The 18,602-nt window shown below is 40.2% G+C and overlaps 2 protein-coding genes and 1 long non-coding RNA gene across 4 annotated transcripts in view; 1 reads left to right on the top strand and 2 right to left on the bottom strand.

Annotated features, from left to right (window-relative positions):
* Nucleotides 1-18,602, top strand: part of LOC134799162 (uncharacterized) — a 409,935-nt gene that overhangs the window by 281,820 nt on the left and 109,513 nt on the right. The window lies entirely within an intron of this gene.
* On the bottom strand, nt 197-18,494 carry LOC134799099 (uncharacterized). Of its 2 annotated transcripts, none has more exons than XM_063771489.1 (12): nt 18,235-18,494; nt 11,392-11,576; nt 9,782-9,957; nt 9,199-9,396; nt 8,499-8,649; nt 5,563-5,732; nt 4,584-4,795; nt 3,930-4,117; nt 3,530-3,649; nt 2,867-2,982; nt 2,280-2,426; nt 197-386 (listed from the first exon to the last, which is right to left on the bottom strand). In XM_063771489.1, exons 1-12 carry the CDS (start codon nt 18,332-18,334, stop codon nt 293-295), a joined length of 1,857 nt encoding a protein of 618 aa, XP_063627559.1. In that variant the 5' UTR covers nt 18,335-18,494; the 3' UTR covers nt 197-292. The 2 variants fall into 2 exon arrangements, with proteins under 2 accessions (XP_063627559.1, XP_063627560.1); XM_063771490.1 differs by lacking the exon at nt 18,235-18,494 and adding an exon at nt 14,913-15,014.
* On the bottom strand, nt 16,652-17,322 carry LOC134799132 (uncharacterized). The gene has a single exon (XM_063771536.1). The coding sequence runs from the start codon at nt 17,305-17,307 to the stop codon at nt 16,660-16,662; it is 648 nt and encodes a 215-aa protein (XP_063627606.1). The 5' UTR covers nt 17,308-17,322; the 3' UTR covers nt 16,652-16,659.

Raw genomic sequence — 18,602 nt, 5'->3', positions numbered from 1 at the left:
GTCGAAAAGATTAGGGAAGCCATCGCCCTCATTTCCGATACATGTCGAAACTCTACGCCGAGAACGGTTTCTTATAAATGACAACCAGAAATAAATTTCGAGTATTATAACTTCGGGTACAAACGACCTTTGTTTTTCTATGTGCGATGATAATTTATCATCGTTAGTATCCAAGGGCTAGTAATAAGACAACAGATAATGCTCATACTATATTCTGAAACGGTACAAAAATGAAATGCAACCAAAACGCCGCGCGTACACTGCGGCCAGCGATTCAACTCTCGAGCTGAAGTTACTCGGCGCTCTTCGGCACGAAGGAGAGCACTACCGACGACTTGGCGGGCACGACTACGTTGTCGCTGTCCACTGGCTTGTTGGTCGCGTAGCTGCAAGAGGAGATCAGGTATAGAACACCGCATGTGAGGAGTCGCGAAACGAATGGAATCGCGAATATGTGGGCGCAGGAAAAACTTGCACGCATATCTAACTCTAGGGCTACAGAAATGGATAATTATGGAGTAAAAATGTACGTATTGACCCTTTAAGTCCGTAGGGGAAACATACTTGCCATCATACTTAAAATAAAAACCGGACAAGTGCGAGTCGGACTCGCCCACCGAGGGTTCCGTACTTTTTGGTATTTGTTGTTATAGCGGCAACAGAAATACATCATCTGTGAAAATTTCAACTGTCTAGCTGTCACGGTTCGTGAGATACAGCCTGGTGACAGACGGACGGACGGACGGACGGACGGACAGCGGAGTCTTAGTAATAGGGTCCCGTTTTACCCTTTGGGTACGGAACCCTAAAAACGCGTCTCTAGTATAAGAATTACGGTTCGAAATCGAATGACTGTCAAATGATTAAAGGGTTAATAAGTTTTAGTAGTAAGAGGATAGTGACCCCTTCTCCAAACAAAAGTAATCACCATTTTTATGTCTGGGTCTTGACTTGACATTATGGAAAATATTTATACACAATTTGATGCATGCCCCTTCGACATTTTTCTATTATTGATTACTATAAAAGTTAGGAGCGAAAAACAAATCCGAAGAGGATAATGACAACTATATTTGTTAGGAAAAACACCAGGCTCCAATTTCACCACGGTGACAGGTGCGACAATTGTAAAACATCACTGTTGCTGACGTCACAGGCATCCATGGGCTACGGTTACCGCTTACCATCGGGCGGACCGTATTCCTGTTTGCCACCATCATTGTTTTATTAAAAAAAACTTTATTATATCGGAAAAAAACAGATATTTCTCTTGCTAAGTTTATGACAATTGTCACAAGAAACACTACAATTGTCACGAAATTCCGACATATCACTCATTACCTGTCAAGAATTACCTACAATTCTTCTAAATCTTGACAATTGTCAGAAACTTCGCAAAAGAAATATCTGTTTTTTTCCGATATAATAAAGTTTTTTTTAATAATACAATGATGGTGGCAAACAGGAATACGGCCCGCCCGATGGTAAGTGGTAACCGTAGCCCATGGATGCCTGTGACGTCAGCAACAGTGATTTTACAATTGTCGCCCCTGTCACCGTGGTGAAATTGGGGCCAGTTCGCTCGGCTGTCCGAATGTATGTATTGTATTGTATTGTAGTTCGGGCGATTTTCCGCAACTCGACGACTTGCGCCTATTTCGCGTGATAGGGGGTGGGCTAGTCCGAATGTATGTAAGTAAGTAAGTAACACTTTATTGTACGGAAGAGAGGAATACAGGTACATCAGATAGAACAAAAATATAGTACAAAGGCGAACTTATTCCTCTTAGGGATAAGTCCATAAGTAAATTGGTGCGGGATGGGATCTCTTCCAGTTAACCTAATGTATGTCTGGGTCTCGAGGGGTTAATATACACTTACCCAGTCTGGTTGGCCACCTCAAGCGATATGTAGTGCACGGTGAGCTGCGCGGGCAGCACAGACACGCCGATGGCGGTGAGGTTGGCGCTCAGTAGCTCCGGCTGCGTGTTCAGGACCGCTATGTACCCCGTGTAGAAACACCAGTTCGCTGGGCTGTCCAAATGTATGTCTGGGTCTCGAGAGGTTAATATACACTTACCCAGTCTGGTTGGCCACCTCATGCGATATGTAGTGCACGGTGAGCTGCGCGGGCAGCACAGACACGCCGATGGCGGTGAGGTTGGCGCTCAGTAGCTCCGGCTGCGTGTTCAGGACCGCTATGTACCCCGTGTAGAAACACCAGTTCGCTGGGCTGTCCAAATGTATGTCTGGGTCTCGAGAGGTTAATATACACTTACCCAGTCTGGTTGGCCACCTCATGCGATATGTAGTGCACGGTGAGCTGCGCGGGCAGCACAGGCACGTCGATGGCGGTGAGGTTGGCGCTCAGTAGCTCCGGCTGCGTGTTAAGGACCGCTATGTAGCCCGTGTGACCGGGTTTCCACCTGTACACAAATGTCATTGTTTCAGTCTTGAAACGATAATTGATTTCAAAACTATGCGATTTATATTAATAAAAAAGGTCGATATCGTTTTCTATTAGATAAGGTGCAATTGTAATATCGACGTGTAATTTTACGTTTTATAGATATAAAATGAACCGAGATAACGGCTTTTCGAATCAACCAGCAATATAACCAATAGTCGCGTGAATGATTGAATTCAGTAAGGCTTGGTCTCCCGTACTTATAAATAGTAGGTTACTAGTAAACAGTGTATAGTCTGGCAAACCCAATTTGTCAGTAAATAAGAACAAATAAAACTAAACCTATCCCTTACTTTTGAGTGCTAGTACTAGCGTAAGACAAAGACAGTATGATTATCTCTGTTTGAAATGAGACAGTCCCGGCCCAAACTATATAGGCTTGTGGACTAGAATAGTGACCTGGCGACGGCGACGAGCTGCAGCGTGGAGTTGCGCGCGGGCACGGCGGCCATCTTGGTGTCGCCGTGCTGGATGCTGGCCTCCGAGCGCAGCGCCGTCAGCCGGCCCAGCTCGCTCTGGAAATATAATAATATAGTTAATGTTACTATGTCATCAATGTCATCATCATCACCATTGCCACTAAATTACGCAGTGATAAATATTGTACCTACATCGGCCTTTGATTCTCTTTCCAAAGACCAATGTGCAATATTTATCGCCGGGAAGGTGATGTACAAGGTACCCAAAAATATAACAGACGCATTTTACAAATGCGAAACTTGAAGCGAATCGGTAAGTAGGTATTGAATGATGGAGAGATTGTTAGCCTCTTTCACCAAAAATCTCGTCTAGACCTGGAACTGTCAGCGTCATCTCTCACTCTATACTATTTTACTATGTGTGTGTTATATATCCAAGTTGTCGACAAAGACTGTTTATCGCTAAAGTCGAAATTCGAAGAAAGGCTATCTCCATCGCTCTTGATGTATTCGAGACAAGGACACAAAGGTACGATTCTTGATCTTCGACGTTCGCGATAGCACCAATATCGCATCGAAACTCCTCGGGTTAAGTTTAACCCCTTTGACCGTGAAGGGTTTAATAAACGGATTAGTTAGTGACCTTGGCGTCCCCGGAGGCGTTGAACTGCTGCAGCTGCGCCGCGGCGAGCGCTGGCGCGGCGGGCAGCAGGTGCGCGAACGCCGCCACCTCACCCCCCGCCATGGCGTCCGTTGTAGTTAACTGCACAATACAATATTATGGTAAGTACAACTTTCAAGACATAATACACGGTATCGGTTTGAGTACGAATCAAATAACAGAGGACCTTACAGCCTACTTATATCGCTATGTTCAGCAAAAAATAATAATTTTGAAAAAAATCACTGAAGTTTGGTTTCAGAGTAGTTGATTGTCAAATCTGGGTGTTGGGTGGGGGGAGTACTGTAGAGTTTGATTTCCTGACCATTATTTTGTAACAGCACTTTTATTCCTGCTTTTTGAAATAATCAAGTAACGGTACCTGCAGCGCTGGCCACTTGCGGAACTTGTCTGTGGACACGCTGGTCTTGTTGACCAGCACGGCGGGGTCCACGTCGACGCTGATGGCGGCGGCGCTTGGTGGCCGAAGAGATGACACATTATGCGCCAGCAGGTACAGCTCTTGGAAGTGGTTCTCATCTGTCTCCTTTATCGTGAACACGGATTTTTCTGGAACAATAAGGATGTATGAAATTGGCACGGATATAAAATGTAAGCTTTTAAGTCAAGGGTTACACAGATTATGTGATTTTATAACTGGTTCTATTTTAAGATTAAAAAAGATAAAAAATACATTCTTTGACGCTCGAAGACTTCTTGAACAATGACTTTGAGTTTATCAATGTGAGGGCGTAGACGTAGCTAAAGCATTTGACAAGGAGGCATCAGATAATTTTTGGAAACCTGGTTTATTATAGCCTTCTAAAACATGTGCGATTGACGCCGGGACAGTTTAAGAGCCAATACAAAAGCAGGTGTCTATATGAAGATCGGGAACTATTTAAGCAAGGAAACATTCATGATTGGAGTACCGCAAGGTAGCATTCTATGTCCAACAACAAAGTTACTCAGTGGCTGTGGCAGGAAGTTGTATTGGAGTGCCACAAGGCAGCATTCTAGGTCCAACAATACTCACTGGCTCCAGGTTCCGCAGCGTTATCATCTACGACCTGCGAGAAGTGCGCCAGTAGTGCGTCTAGCTCCGGCTGGTCGGCGGTGTAAGTGTGACGTAGGAAGTTGTAGTCGCCATAGGTCGGGGTGGGTCCGGTCGGCGTCTTGTCGGTGTTGGCGAGCAGCTGCTCGTCGTGGAACGACGCAGACACGAGCAGGAGACGAGCGTGCGACAGTCTGAGGACACCGTTAAGTGTTAGGATATCGCAGAGCAGAGAATTCAGTTTATGGAAAGCAAGAAAATTGTTATATGATATCAGAATTTTATGTTTTGATAAGTGAGAAGGTTATACAGGTTATAAATTGTTTGAAGGTGATATCTGTCACCAACTTAGAGCATCCCCATAGCATCTTAGAGCATAGGAGTCGCCTTTAAGAGCGTACCCCTCTGCCGAAAAACTTGCACGATTGTGCTAACTTTTGTATGGACTGACATGGCTACTTGTACGTTAAGTACAAATCATGTAGACATGCAATACATTTGACTTCCCCTCCCCCGCAAATATCGGCAGACTGTTTCGTACAGAAAACGACAGCGATGACTTCTCCAGTTATTAAATGCTCTAAGGTCACCAAGCTGTTTGACACATAGTCTAATAAAACATGGTCTTCTATTCCCAGAGTGACACAGGCCTACGTCACAACAACATGGCCGCTATATATAGCGCTATCGCATATTATCATATAGCGCTGTCGCATGATGACGTAGGCTTGTGTCAGTTAGGTGACCTAGAAAAGACGGGAATGGAGTACCAGGCGGAGTATATTATTATACCATGGTTTGACAAATCTTTTCGATAGTCCCGTAAAAAAAATAGAATTTATAAATTGCAGAATTTATCTGATATGAAACGACACTTAATAAATACGATAGTTGATGGCTGGTCTATTTCCAAAGACCGATATGCAATATTTATCGCTTGGTACTGTAAGTGAACACTAACCTGACACCAGCAGCGCCCTCTTTCATGTACGCCTTAAGGACGTCGTCGAAATGTTTGACGACGTCAGGGTTGCGGAAGTTGAGGTCGGCCTTGCCGGCGCCGTACTGGCTGAGGTACAGCTCTTTACGGGCCTCGCTGTACGTCCAAGCACCTTCATTCGTCACCGCTCGCTGCCAAAAAAATATCATTCTTTTGTTTTCGATGTTTTAATAATTATTAGTTTCCAAAAATTTTTCCGCATTCTTTTTCTGCTTCTAACTGTTATAATTTAACCTTTTTAACGCCAAACGGCGCATCTATTTTAGGGTAGTAAATGAAGCAAGTTGTTGTATGTACCCATGCATTAATTTCTCAGTCGATGAAATTTAGCTTGGTTATTGTATAGTATGAGCCGAGACTAACATTATAAATATCCAAAAAAAAAACTCCTAAGTTAGGTAAAAACACAAATCTGATTATACAGGGTGGAAAGGCACGACGATCCTTTCCGGAAATGGGAGATAGTTTAGCCTAAGCTCTATATTTTCTCCATAGAAACTATGTTAATATGGGCAACCGTTTCTAAATTAATGACCTTTTAAACATCCACGCAAAAAACTACTTTGTTCTAACCCTAACAGGTGACAGGGTCAATGAACTTACTTGTAAACAATCAGTATTCGACAGGAAATTATGCTAATTTGTTGCCATCTAACCATTTTTAGGTCTGCTTACAGCACGGTAAGAATCATTGCAGGATTTTCGCTTTCTTAGTGGTTCCACTTGTTCAATACTTGAATGAAATAGTTATGTTATTCCTTAATATTAATAATACTAACCACAACATTGTTTACAACGACAGTTCAAATGGTGACATTGACAACCACTCAAAAGTACGCAATCGTCTTATAAATATCTCTGGTTTCCTTGACTGATAAAAAGGTTTTAGTTTCTTAAAATTATTTTCGAATAATTGGAAACTATTTAAAATAATAAAAAATTACATGTAGGTTGTGTTAGTTGCACCAAATGAACTTGCAAAAATGAAATACTAAGAATAAATCAAGAATAAATACTTCTTCAATACCAAACTAACAAACCTTCTTGCGTGGTAGGAAATAGACAAGACGTCTGATGTTTGAAATTAAATTTTCATTGAACTATACTTATTGAATGTCATATTCTTCAAATAAAAATGTTAGATGCTCGTGGCTATTTAAATTTGTGGGGCTGTGTAAAAGATATGGTGTACCAAACCAAACGGAATGTGAAACTGCGGACGAAATGAGACAAAGGCTAATTGGTGCTTTCTGCGGAGGATAAATGACGAAGAGCATACACTATATCGCATGTGCATCGACATACTCGGGTACGGGCTGCGGCGGCGTTGTAATACACGGAGGTACATTTGAACACCGTATGTGAAAAGAAGATAGTATTAAATATTGGAAAAAAGTAATTATCTAAGAAAGTAATAAAATTGTTTGTAATATTTTTGCATGCATTTGATTTATTTGACATTTATGCGTCATTCATACATCATTGCGATACTGTCAACGATCGGAAAAAAGTGTAAAGTCCCGAGCTTTCCCGACGGAGATCCTTAATCTAGCCGTCATGTGCACATGCTATAGGTTATCACCACAGTTAAAAAGTAGTATTTTTGCAATTTTTATTTTTTACCCAATTAACGATTCTTACCATTACCAATAGTCTCTGTATCACTTAAACGACCTAATACTTCCGGGAAGGATCGTCGTGCCTTTCCACCCTGTATATTGAACCGAGTAATTCCTCAGTCCAAAATTATTTTACAAAATAAGTTATTTGTATCAGTATGTGATACTAGAAAAAAATCCAAAAGTTTTGTCAAACATGAGAATATTTTTTTATGATACTTCCTTTTTTTGACGCTCATTTTCATGGGAAAATTGCTCTGTCATTTTTTTCCTCTTATATGATCTTAGAATATAATTTGGCGTAGTGGGTAAAAAAATCCAAAAAAAATGCGTATCGAAATGTATGTATGTATAGAACTATTAAAAACTGAGAGTGGAAAATTTTTAGATTTTCATTTTGTAGGTATAAAACGGCAATAAAATGGCATTCCAGTGAAAAAATTAGACTGAGCAATTTTCCGGTCCAAGACACGCCAAAAAATTTTATTTTATTAATATTGGTATTTCTGCTGGGATATTTTTTTGATATTTCATATATTGTTGCAATAAGTTACATGAATATGTCTGGCGAAGAAAGTTTGAACGGAGCATTTTTCCGTAAAAAGATATTAACGATTTAAGACTTTAGGTATTTACTTTAATTCTATTATTATTATTCTTTGGAAATTTATACAATACTTTTTATTTATTGATACTTTATCATACTGTAAAGTTTTTTCAGGCTGAGGAATTACTGCGGGGTCCACTACCTTTATTTACTACACTATTTGCCGTGTCACTGACGCCACGGGGTAAAATTTAGTTTTGTGAATAAATAATGCCAACCTAAAAGTGGGATGTTTCTCAGTAGATTTTCATCAAAAAACGATCGACGTCAAATGCCGTCTTTGGCGTCGTTGGGGGCTATTCATAAATTACGTCATTTCAAATTAGAGGGGGGGGGGGTCTGGACATCGGATGATGGTAGCATGACGTAGGAGGAAACGGGGTCATTCGAAGCATGATTTTTGGATGATTTTGGAGGGGGGGGGGGTCAAAAATCGTCAAAAAACGATGACGTAATTTATGGAGAGCCCCTTGTCACGATTTTGCGTTGACTTCAATTGCCGTCTGTGGCGTTCAAAAGGTTAATAAAAAACGTTAAAAGGTAAGGGACATACTTATGGTATGTATAAAAATATTTTCCATAAAGGAAAATGGAGAAAACGTTTGTATGGGGAAGCGGTAGTCCACTTTCATCTTCATGTGTGAAAAGTTGGAGCTATTTTTGATACATACCCAGTTATTAGGCGGGTTCGGATGTGTTCCATTGTACCCCTTGGGTTCGCGCCAGATGAAGTAGTTGTCGTAGCCCGGGTCGCGCGCCTGGCTCTTGACGAACCACTCGTGCGTGGTGGGCACGTAGTTAGCGATCAGGTCCACGATCACCCTGTACATGGAAATAGTACTTAACTGCCGAGGGAAAAGGGGGAAAGGAAGGGAGGGTAATTCCACCGTAACTAACGTTACATTTGAAGTGAAGTTGCGAATTTAAATTGAGGATATAATATAATTCTTCTTCTTCTTCTTTATATTTAAGAGCAGTGCTCTTTTCGGTGGAGCAATCTCCAACTCGTCCGGTCCTCTGCCAACTCCTTAACCTTCTGGTATGACACGACCTGAACCTTTTCTTTTATTTGGTTGAAATAATTTATTCTCGGTCTTCCTCTTCCTAATAAACATTCAGAAATGGAATGAGAACATTATAACGTAAGTTGACTTTTGTCTCATTATGTCTTATTTAGATGGAATTACCCTGGATTAGTTAGCAAAAGTCGAGTTCAAGCAATCCCTATTTCCGGCTGAAGTATACTCGTATACCTCTACATAGTTACTGTTACTTTTTCAAAGATGTGAGGAAAAGTAGATTTTTAAGCAAGGGTTGAAAACGACCCATTGCACCTGAGATATTACGAGGCTCGAACAAAGAGTGCCTTACTTGACACTACGTTTCTTGGCTTTAGCGACGAAGTCCTTGAACTGGTCGAGGCAGGTGCTGGTCTTCAGCAGCTCGTAGGCGTCGTCCCCGCAGGCGAACTGCGCGAACACGCCGCCGACTTGAGAGTCATGGAGCAGGTCCAGATCGCTTTCGCTCGGTAGGACGCCGTCGGATTCTATGAGGGCGTATTTTTCGAACCTAGAAAAATGACATCATCACTGCCACACAATCCAGAAGGCTGGAGCTTACCTCGCCCAACGCATTGGCATTGCCGTTCAGCGCGGTAACGCCACCAGCCTTCTGGGCACCCTACCGGACGGCACAGACCTTGGGCCATTTTTTTATTTGTAGGTTTCTATTTTTTTGTAGTTTTAGTTTAGTCTCTTTAGTTCTTAGTTTAATTTATTTTTTTAGTCATAATTTTTTTACCCTTAATTTAATCCATAACAATGTACATGGCCTAATCAGTGATGGTTAGACCAACCAAGATATCGAGAACAGATATCTCATAGTAAAAACACAAGACATTTAGAACAAAACAGAATACGATGAACATGGCCTAGCGAGCCACTACATATCTTACCACTCCCTGGGCGGCGGCGGGGCGCACTTGGGCGTCCGGACGATGATGATGATGGCGCCGGCCAGCATGCACAGCCAGAGCGCCCAGAACAAGATGAACATGGCCCAGCGCAGGCGTATCCAGAACGGGTCGTCCGCGTACTTCATCAGCTCCTCTTTGGTTAGACCGGAGAATTGCTGGAAACACAATCATAATTGAGTTGTTGAATAACAAAGAATGTCATCCCGTGTAAATAAATAAGATTGATTTGGATTACTGGCACTAAAACCAGTCGATCGCTAATAGGGAAAATTACACAAAACTCTGCGTAGGGGGCGCCACTACCACTATCCATCACAATCTGGGGGTCTACGCGAAACAAGAAAATCGAAATTTCGTTAGATAACCTCTCTATCACTCTTGCGTATTCGAGTGATAAAGATGCAGATAACTAAATTTCGATTTTTGCGTTTCCCGGTAGGCCCTTGTTAACAAAACGCCTTGATGCATCAATGTCATATTTTATCGTCTGTGAATACTTGTCAAAAAACAGTTTAAGGCACAGTATGTATATTTATAAGTTACTCTATGGTTTACTAGCTAGCTTAGTGCTGCACTCTGGCGGCAGAACATTGCAATAATACCCCCTATTCTTACCGCCGCCGGTTAAACAACTGACTTACGACAATTTATAAACAGGAAAGTCGTCCAAATGAGACAACAACTAAAGCGCTTCACACATCTTACTAAGTCGTAACCTAAGGCGTAACCGCGTTTAGTAAGAGTCTGCACTAACTGGGTAATATTTTTTTAGGATCCTAGTCAGGATACCAGTTAGGACGACTGAATTAAGTAACGCGTGTAGAGCGTTTAAGGCACTTATTACGTAGCGATTATTTCTCTATACACATTTTACTATGATCTTTAACTATGATCTTTAAGTAAAGTGAGATTGAACGCACCATGGAACTCATTGCCGACATATCGCGTGTCAAGAGGTGATCGCTAGACAGGCGACCGCTGAAACCGGCTTTTATGGAATATTTTAATCGAATAGCGCGCATTTTGCAGTAAATATGATATATCATTTTACAAATCCAGGGCTTGTGTTAATTTTTGACAAATTGTTCTACCTAGTGTTTATTTTATTAGTTTACAAAGTGTTTACAAAATCCAATAATAACAATGTGGGAAATATTTATGTTCTTAAAATTATTAATTCGATTTTCAAACGCTGAATTAGGATATGATCCATATGGTTTGTTACCATGATTAGAAATAACGACCAGTGGTGTTCGAGTAGGTAAGAAAAAATAAATACGTACGAGTAGTAGGCTTCGTAAACAAAATTAGCAAAACTTTTTCTCAAGTCAGTAATAGTTTTTCCTTGACATTCGTTAGGCCGCGGAATGGACGCAAGCGGCGCGGCGCGCGATGAGCGGCCAATCACACATTTTGTCGAGCGCAGTGTATGAATGGCCTTGATTTATCGTTCGCCGCGCCGCGCACCGTTTGCGTCGTCCGCGGCGTTACCTAAACTGTAACAGGGGTACGATTTGGTCGCCCACGGCGTACTTGGCGTCAGCCATTTCGCCACAGGACGACCTAGGCGAACAACAGTCGCTACTCACCCGCTTGTTGGCGTCGAGCTCGATCTTGGCGTCACCGTTGCGGTGGTCGCCAACGACGTACTTGGCGTCGGCCATGTCGACGCGCGTGACTATCTTTGCCTCGTCTTCTTTCTCTAGAAGTTTCTCCTCGGCCTCGTCGACCTTTTCCTTGGACTTGTGGAGGCTGGACTTTGACGAGCGGAACTCTGTTAGAACAAATTAAGATTGATTAAGTTTACATTAAATCTAAGTTAGAACCCTGGTGTTAAATAGATAATTTAAGGACCCACAAAAATATCATTAACTAATTTGTGTGTCGCCTACGTTTTCAATTATAAAGGTGTAGGTATTCCAGAATTCCAAGCCTCCGTGGACTAAACAATTTATTTATTTACCCTTTGATATGTTGTTACCATTTAGTAGGTACTATGTTAGAAAAAAAACTACGAATCTTATCTTTAAAGCTGTATACCTGGGTACTTGAAATAAAATTTACACAATATTTTTTTGCAAACTGGTGTTACACTTAACACTTTATAATATCAACTGCCGCAGTGCCTAAGTGTAAATTGGATATGCATCATATAAAAGAATTATAAGTAGGACTTTGTTAGCATAATAGGCGCAACGAACGATGGCCGTTTGTAATATGCTATTGTCAAAATTCAAATTATGTTCTTCATAAGATCTTAAAAATAAAGTACAGTTCAAAAAGTTAATATTTTGTAGTTGTTTTTTTTTTTAATGAACTCACACAATACTCCTTTAAGATATTGAGTGGCAGGAACCCGCTCGGCGGGTTCTCTGTTCGTAGTCGCTTTCCTCTACAAAGCGGGAAAACGTTGGGATCGGCTCGAGTGTAGCGCTACGAAAACGTTGGCAGCAAATCTCATAATATAAACGAAGCGGCTATAGGATTTATAGGACCGCGACCTTGCGACTTGACTGGTATAAATTAATGAATAAAACAGTAATCGCCCAGGAAATTATGGATGCATAAGTTATCGTTATAGCTCTAACGTCTATTAAGACCACAAGTCACTTTTAAATGTGTATCACTTAATTAGATGTTAATTGAAGGAGCTGTAACAACCGTGCGCAACCACTGTGCGTAAGAAAATGCTCGAAGCTTTGAATGCAGGTATTAAATTTCAAATACCTATCCATGTAGCAGTATAAAGGCAACTCCGAAAACATCGAGACAAGTTACTCGGTTTCTTATGAAAACAGTGGGGTGGCCAGTGTGGCCACATTTCGGAACATGCAATAAACCTGTAAGAATTTGGGTTCCAGCAGTTTACTTGTTTGTAATAATATATGTATGTAGGGATAAACACTTTGTACTTAGAACACGACTAACTGGAATCATCAACATGAAAAATTATTTTTTTGTAAGTAACAAGATTTTAGTATCAATTGTATTTTTAGACTGACTATACTTTTGGAATAGCTTTCCTAGGTCCACTCTTCGGTCCATCCCCCTGGGATTTTTTGTGTAGTTCTTCTTAGTAAAATAGATTTTGCCTAGGTATGCACCTGGGTCATAAAGAAGAATAGATACTTTATTCATCAAAATTGGTTCAGTAGTTTCGGCGCTACGGTGGACACAAGAATCAAAGACTAGAGTTCTGGGTAATACAAGTTCATAGTATTTCACCTACTGAACTAATATGAACTGTAAATTAAATTTATTCAATAATACATCAGATCTTCTATTTAAAATAAATCCCCATATGGCTCTTTTCATCATCCGGTTTTGCTTATTTACACCCAAATTCATGTATTTACTCCGCAGTTGCCCAATTTGGAAATTTCCGTCCATCCTGTCTTCTATCGATTCCTCCCTTCAGGCAACTCTTTCCAAAACTCTCAACATTCATCTCGACACTTGTTCATGGACCCAAGCGGTTCTCCCCATAAGGCTTGGTGGACTGGGCGTTCGCACTACGGCCAGTTCAGCTCTACCCGCTTTTCTGGCCTCGGTATACGGCTCGCTATCTCTCGTCGGTATTATTTTAAACCAGTCTACGATACCTGACGATGAGATAGCGAACCTGAAGGAGGCCAGGGAGGCCTGGTGTGAGTCATGCCCGTGTGCGGACATCCCAGTTGCCCGTCACTGTCAACGGGATTGGGACTCCCCACGACTAAAGTTAGCCCACGCCGCACTCATCGAACAAAGCCCGGACGATTCTGAGCGTGCGCGCATCCTGGCAGTTTCGGTCCCCGAATCAGGCCACTGGTTAAAATCTCTACCATCTAGACAGGTCGGCACTGTTCTGGATCCAAGTAGCTTAAGGATAGCAATATGCTTGAGGCTTGGATCCAGAATATGTGTTCGTCATACGTGCATCTGCGGCAAGGATGTGGACCAGTTGGGCCGCCATGGCCTCTCATGTTCAAGAAGCGCCGGCCGAATATTCCGCCACAGCACGATTAACGATTTGGTCCGTCGCGCGCTTGCCACCGTGTCTGTGCCTGCGGTTTTAGAACCCGTGGGCATGGCGAGGGACGACGGCAAGCGTCCCGACGGAGCCACGTTGGTGCCGTGGAAGTTAGGAAGGGCCCTGGTGTGGGACGCAACATGTGTCGACACATTTGCGCAATCCTACATTCAGGGGACCCGCATTCGGGCCGGCGCTGCGGCTGACCAGGCCCAAGTTCTCAAGCGCCGCAAATACTCGACGTTGATCAACGACTATGAGTTTGCGGCGCTCGCGGTTGAGACTTTGGGTCCCTGGTCAGCCGACATGAAAATATTCATAGGAGCACTATCGGCCCGGCTGGTTGACACCACAGGGGACCCCAGGGCTGGTGCGTACCTCTCTCAACGTATTTCTCTCGCGATACACAGAGGTAACGCCGCCAGTGTCATGGGGTCCATGCCGCAGTCCGACCTGTTGGACGGGGTGTTCTTTTTATAATTGGTTTGGTTTTTTGTAGGTAAGTATATTTTATAGTTTGTATTTTTATTTTATTTCTAGTTTTAACTTTAGTTTTAATATTGTATATTGTATCTTTGTGTAGTTAAATTTATAATTTAAAATTATAAAATTATAGAATGTATTATTTATTAAGTTCATGTTGATTTTATACAAATAAAACTGCAAAATATGAACTAACGATTATTTATTTCATTTTTTTTTTCGAGAACGATTTTTTCTGCTCTATAATAGTGTAAATAATAGTTAGTAATAATTTGTATTTTATTTTTAATTGAATTTCTATTTTATCTTATGTAATTTTAATTGTAATTTTAATGTAGTTATGTTGATATGGACTTTGTCTGAAATAAAAGAATTTTATTTTTTTTATTTTATTTTATACAGCACAACCGAGGTCTGAAGTTCTGAATCTGAACCCATGATTTTAGATCACCACACGCATATCATATGCAAGTTTAAGCAGACTACACTGAAGTAGAAACTACTAGTCTGAAGAACCCACAGTATAATGCGACTCGCGCTTATCCACTTATTTATCTGCAATATATTATATCCACAGCAAGAATTCCTGAACACGTAAAAAGAGCAAACATATACCTGTCGCTTCTCAGAAGTCTGGCAAGATCGTACAGGCACAGTATCAACGCGAATCTCAAGACAGTCTGTTTAATAGCTTTACAGTGGGACGCGTCTATCTGCCCTAACCCTAATTGATACACTGTCATGGTCCACTAGCCGAGCTAATATAACCGCCGTGTGAATTAAGCCTAATGAACCAGTCATGTGTCGTGAGATGAAAACAGTAGGATGTAGTAGCTAATAAGCTTACGTACAATGTTTTCGTGTTTACAGTGATGTGATAAATGGGAATTCAGAGCAAAGATAGATTTTGGTAAGACCAAAAGGTTCGATTTTTGGCAGTCTATGTACAGTCGGCGCCCTAACATTAGTATCCACTTTTCTATATAGTAAGTATGCCGAAATTAGTACTTACGTTGAGACATCCGTCATCAGATATATTGGTGCGGACAAGTGCTCCTAAATATCTGAACACAGGGAGTGACTATGGAACTTGGCATGGCCCGACATGCTCTTGGCCGGTTTTTTAATTGTAGCACCTATAGACTTATAGGCTTATTGATGAATATAATGTAGGATGTCATTCTATTGTGTTAGGCATTTTTTAATACAAAAATAAACACAAATTTTTACAATAAAATATTTATTCCATAATTTAATTTTAATAACTGAGCTGATAAAATAAGATACACATGCATACTAACCACACTAACCCATTCCACCCATTCATTTACATATTGTTAAAACCCGAAATACCTTATATTTCAAAAAAGGCTTCTCTTTTTGTTTATTTCATTTTAATAAACAGAGAGGGCTTAATGAAAAGTACAAATTTAACTAAAAGAAATAATTTGTAGTTCATTGTTAGTGAAGTGGTAAAATTTTGTCAGTATTATTTTGTTTTTTTTATTATTATTTTCAGTTTATCTTTTACTATATCTCTTTTATTATTACCTAGTTGAAAATACTATTCACAAAACCCAAAAATTATAAAAAGTTTAAATTTATTTTTTGGCGGCCATTCAATAATTGCCAACAAGTACAGTTTGAAATGAACCTACATGCTATTTGTATTATATAAAATATCATGGTCAAAAAGTTAAATAATTGCTAAACTAAAGCTGGACAAACAACTGTTTTTATAACTGATTTTGATATCACAGTCAAAATACCTGCTTAGACTAGGATTTCAAAAGCTACAAGCTTTGTGCTAACATAAGAATAATAAAATTGTTTACCTATATGAAATACAGTGTAAACATTTTTAAAGGAAATTCAGGAGACCATGCAGTTTATTGCGTAGAATATTAGTTATATCAAGTGACAAAAAAGAGGTCATAGCTGTAATATACTTAGTTTATAAAATTTTGTTTTAGTGATTACATGTGAGTCGCTTAACTTCAAACTCGGGTAAATCCATCTGTCAGATTATGCGATTTTGGTATTAAGAAAAGGTAACAGGGTACATATTTGCTGAGAGGGTCGAATGGATTTACCCAAGTTTGAAGTTAAGCGACACATGTGTAGGTATGAAATTTCAGCCGATCTATGTTTTGAGCTGTTTGATGGACATTAAAATGGTATGTATAAGAAACTGATATTATGCAGAAAATATGTGTCGCTTAACTTCAAACTCAGGTAAATCCATTCGACCCTCTCAGCAAGTATCTACCCTATAACCTTTTATTAATACCAAAATCGCAAAATCTGACAGATGGATTTACCCGAGTTTGAAGTTAAGCGAGTCATATTGTTACAAAAACATTCATTGTGTTTGGTTAAGTCTCTCCAAAAACTGTTCAAATAGTCGGTTCCTCTCTTTCTGTATGTTATTAGATTCCTCCACTATATAAATTAGCCTATCAAGCTTCTCCTCCACCAACCTCTGCCGATCTCTCATTTCTAGAGTAACCTTACGGAACTCCGCATGCCGTTTTCTAGTCAACCTCTTTTTCATTTCTTCATTTTGCCCACTTGAACTTTCCCCATTCTCTGGTATCTGCGGTTCAAATTTAGAAGCTGAATTCATTGTCAACAAAGCTTTAGCAACGGTCCGCTCTGTTGCACTCTCTTCTATTTTCTGTTGTATGTCTGGCTGGTATTCACCATTATCACTGTATATTTCTTCAAAAATTTCAAAGTAAGGCCATTTGACATTGGCCGTGCCATTTCTATTCTTCTTCTTAAGCAGTCTAATGTAGGTTTGTTTTAAATTTCTGAATTTCTTATCGCAACAATCAGGGCCTTTGCCTACGGCGTTCGATATATCAACCCAGACACTTTTTTTCCTAATTTTAGGATTTCTAAACTTGTCAATGTTTTGCAAATACATATTCAATAGTGTTTGGATGTTCTGGTGTTCCCAGTGATCCTCACCATCATCCAACTCTGGTTCCATTTCTTGACTCAACATATTTATTGTAGTTCAAGAAACTCACTGTAATAAAATTGGGCCATCATTGGATGCTTAGAATGTATTTTTAGGATGTGTGGAGGTCCTAAATTGAGGTCCTTATTCCTTATTTAACCAGACAGGATGCAACTCATTTGGAAGACATCAATTGCAAGCTAACCAATTTAGACGTCTAGCAGCCAGTGCGCTGCAGGTGTTAACGATGTAACTTGTTTTCTTCACTTATTATTTGAAGGTTAAGTCACAAATCATGATTCAAATTCACTGTGATCGTTGCTCATATTATAAATGAGGTCACTTGATATTCGTTAAAGGTAATACAACAGGAAAATAGTAAAAATACTGAAGTAAAGCAATTTAAACGTTTAGTTGCATCAGTCAGCGAACAATCACAAAATGGCGCTGCGCGTGGCGGAAAAAAGCGCTTTATAACCCGACCGAATAAAAATGTCACACCTAAGCTTAAATAGTAGAAGACCCTATCAGTATAAATTATATTTTAAGTTTATTTTCCAAACCAATCTATACAGAAATAAATGTAAATCTATCAGCAGTATAGTAAATAAGAGCGTATTATGTTAGTAAAGTTCATGAGTTTCATGAGTTTCACCTTCACCAAGAACTTCCAAATTTTGACGTGTTATACTTGGGCTAGTGACGTTATTTTATCACCGGCCCATGACAGACAGAAGACAACAATAGATAACAAAGAAACATTATCGCAATTGACTTCACTTAATCACATTAAGTACACGTGTATAACCGGTTAGTGCCCTTACAATGTAAATAAAGAAAGTCAAGGAGCTTTTATATATTTTTACGTATGTCAAATCAAATATTTGTGGAAATTAAATCGGAGAAATAACTAACAGGATCAAATTAGAGATGATGATGAGATATGTCTTGTGATATTTCATCTGGATGTACCTGTAGCAGCCTCTGGAATAGGCTTGTAAGTAGCGACGTGCTCGTCGTCCTTCGGCTGGCCCCCATCTATGGTGAGATGATTCTTGCGCGGCTCAGACATGATGAATTCGGTACCTACAGAACCGGTTTTGTAATGGAGAAAGCTTTCTCTTTCACCTCAATAAGAACAAGTACTTGCAACAATTAATTATCTTTCACCATGCACTTATCGACCATCTGTTAACTCAGTGTGAGTGAATGACGATTTACGACGATGAGTGATTGATATTACGTCAAGAACGAATGGCCGCACCCTTGTTCACTTCGTTCATTCATTTTAAGGTTTTATTCATGTTTTATTAAAAAATATGTTTTCACAATATTCGTAG

Source organism: Cydia splendana, chromosome 18 (genome assembly GCF_910591565.1).
Source record: "Cydia splendana chromosome 18, ilCydSple1.2, whole genome shotgun sequence".
Classification (NCBI taxonomy): domain Eukaryota; kingdom Metazoa; phylum Arthropoda; class Insecta; order Lepidoptera; family Tortricidae; genus Cydia; species Cydia splendana.
The sequence above is the reverse complement of the archived record's forward strand: the minus strand, read 5'-3'. Positions and strand labels throughout refer to the sequence as shown.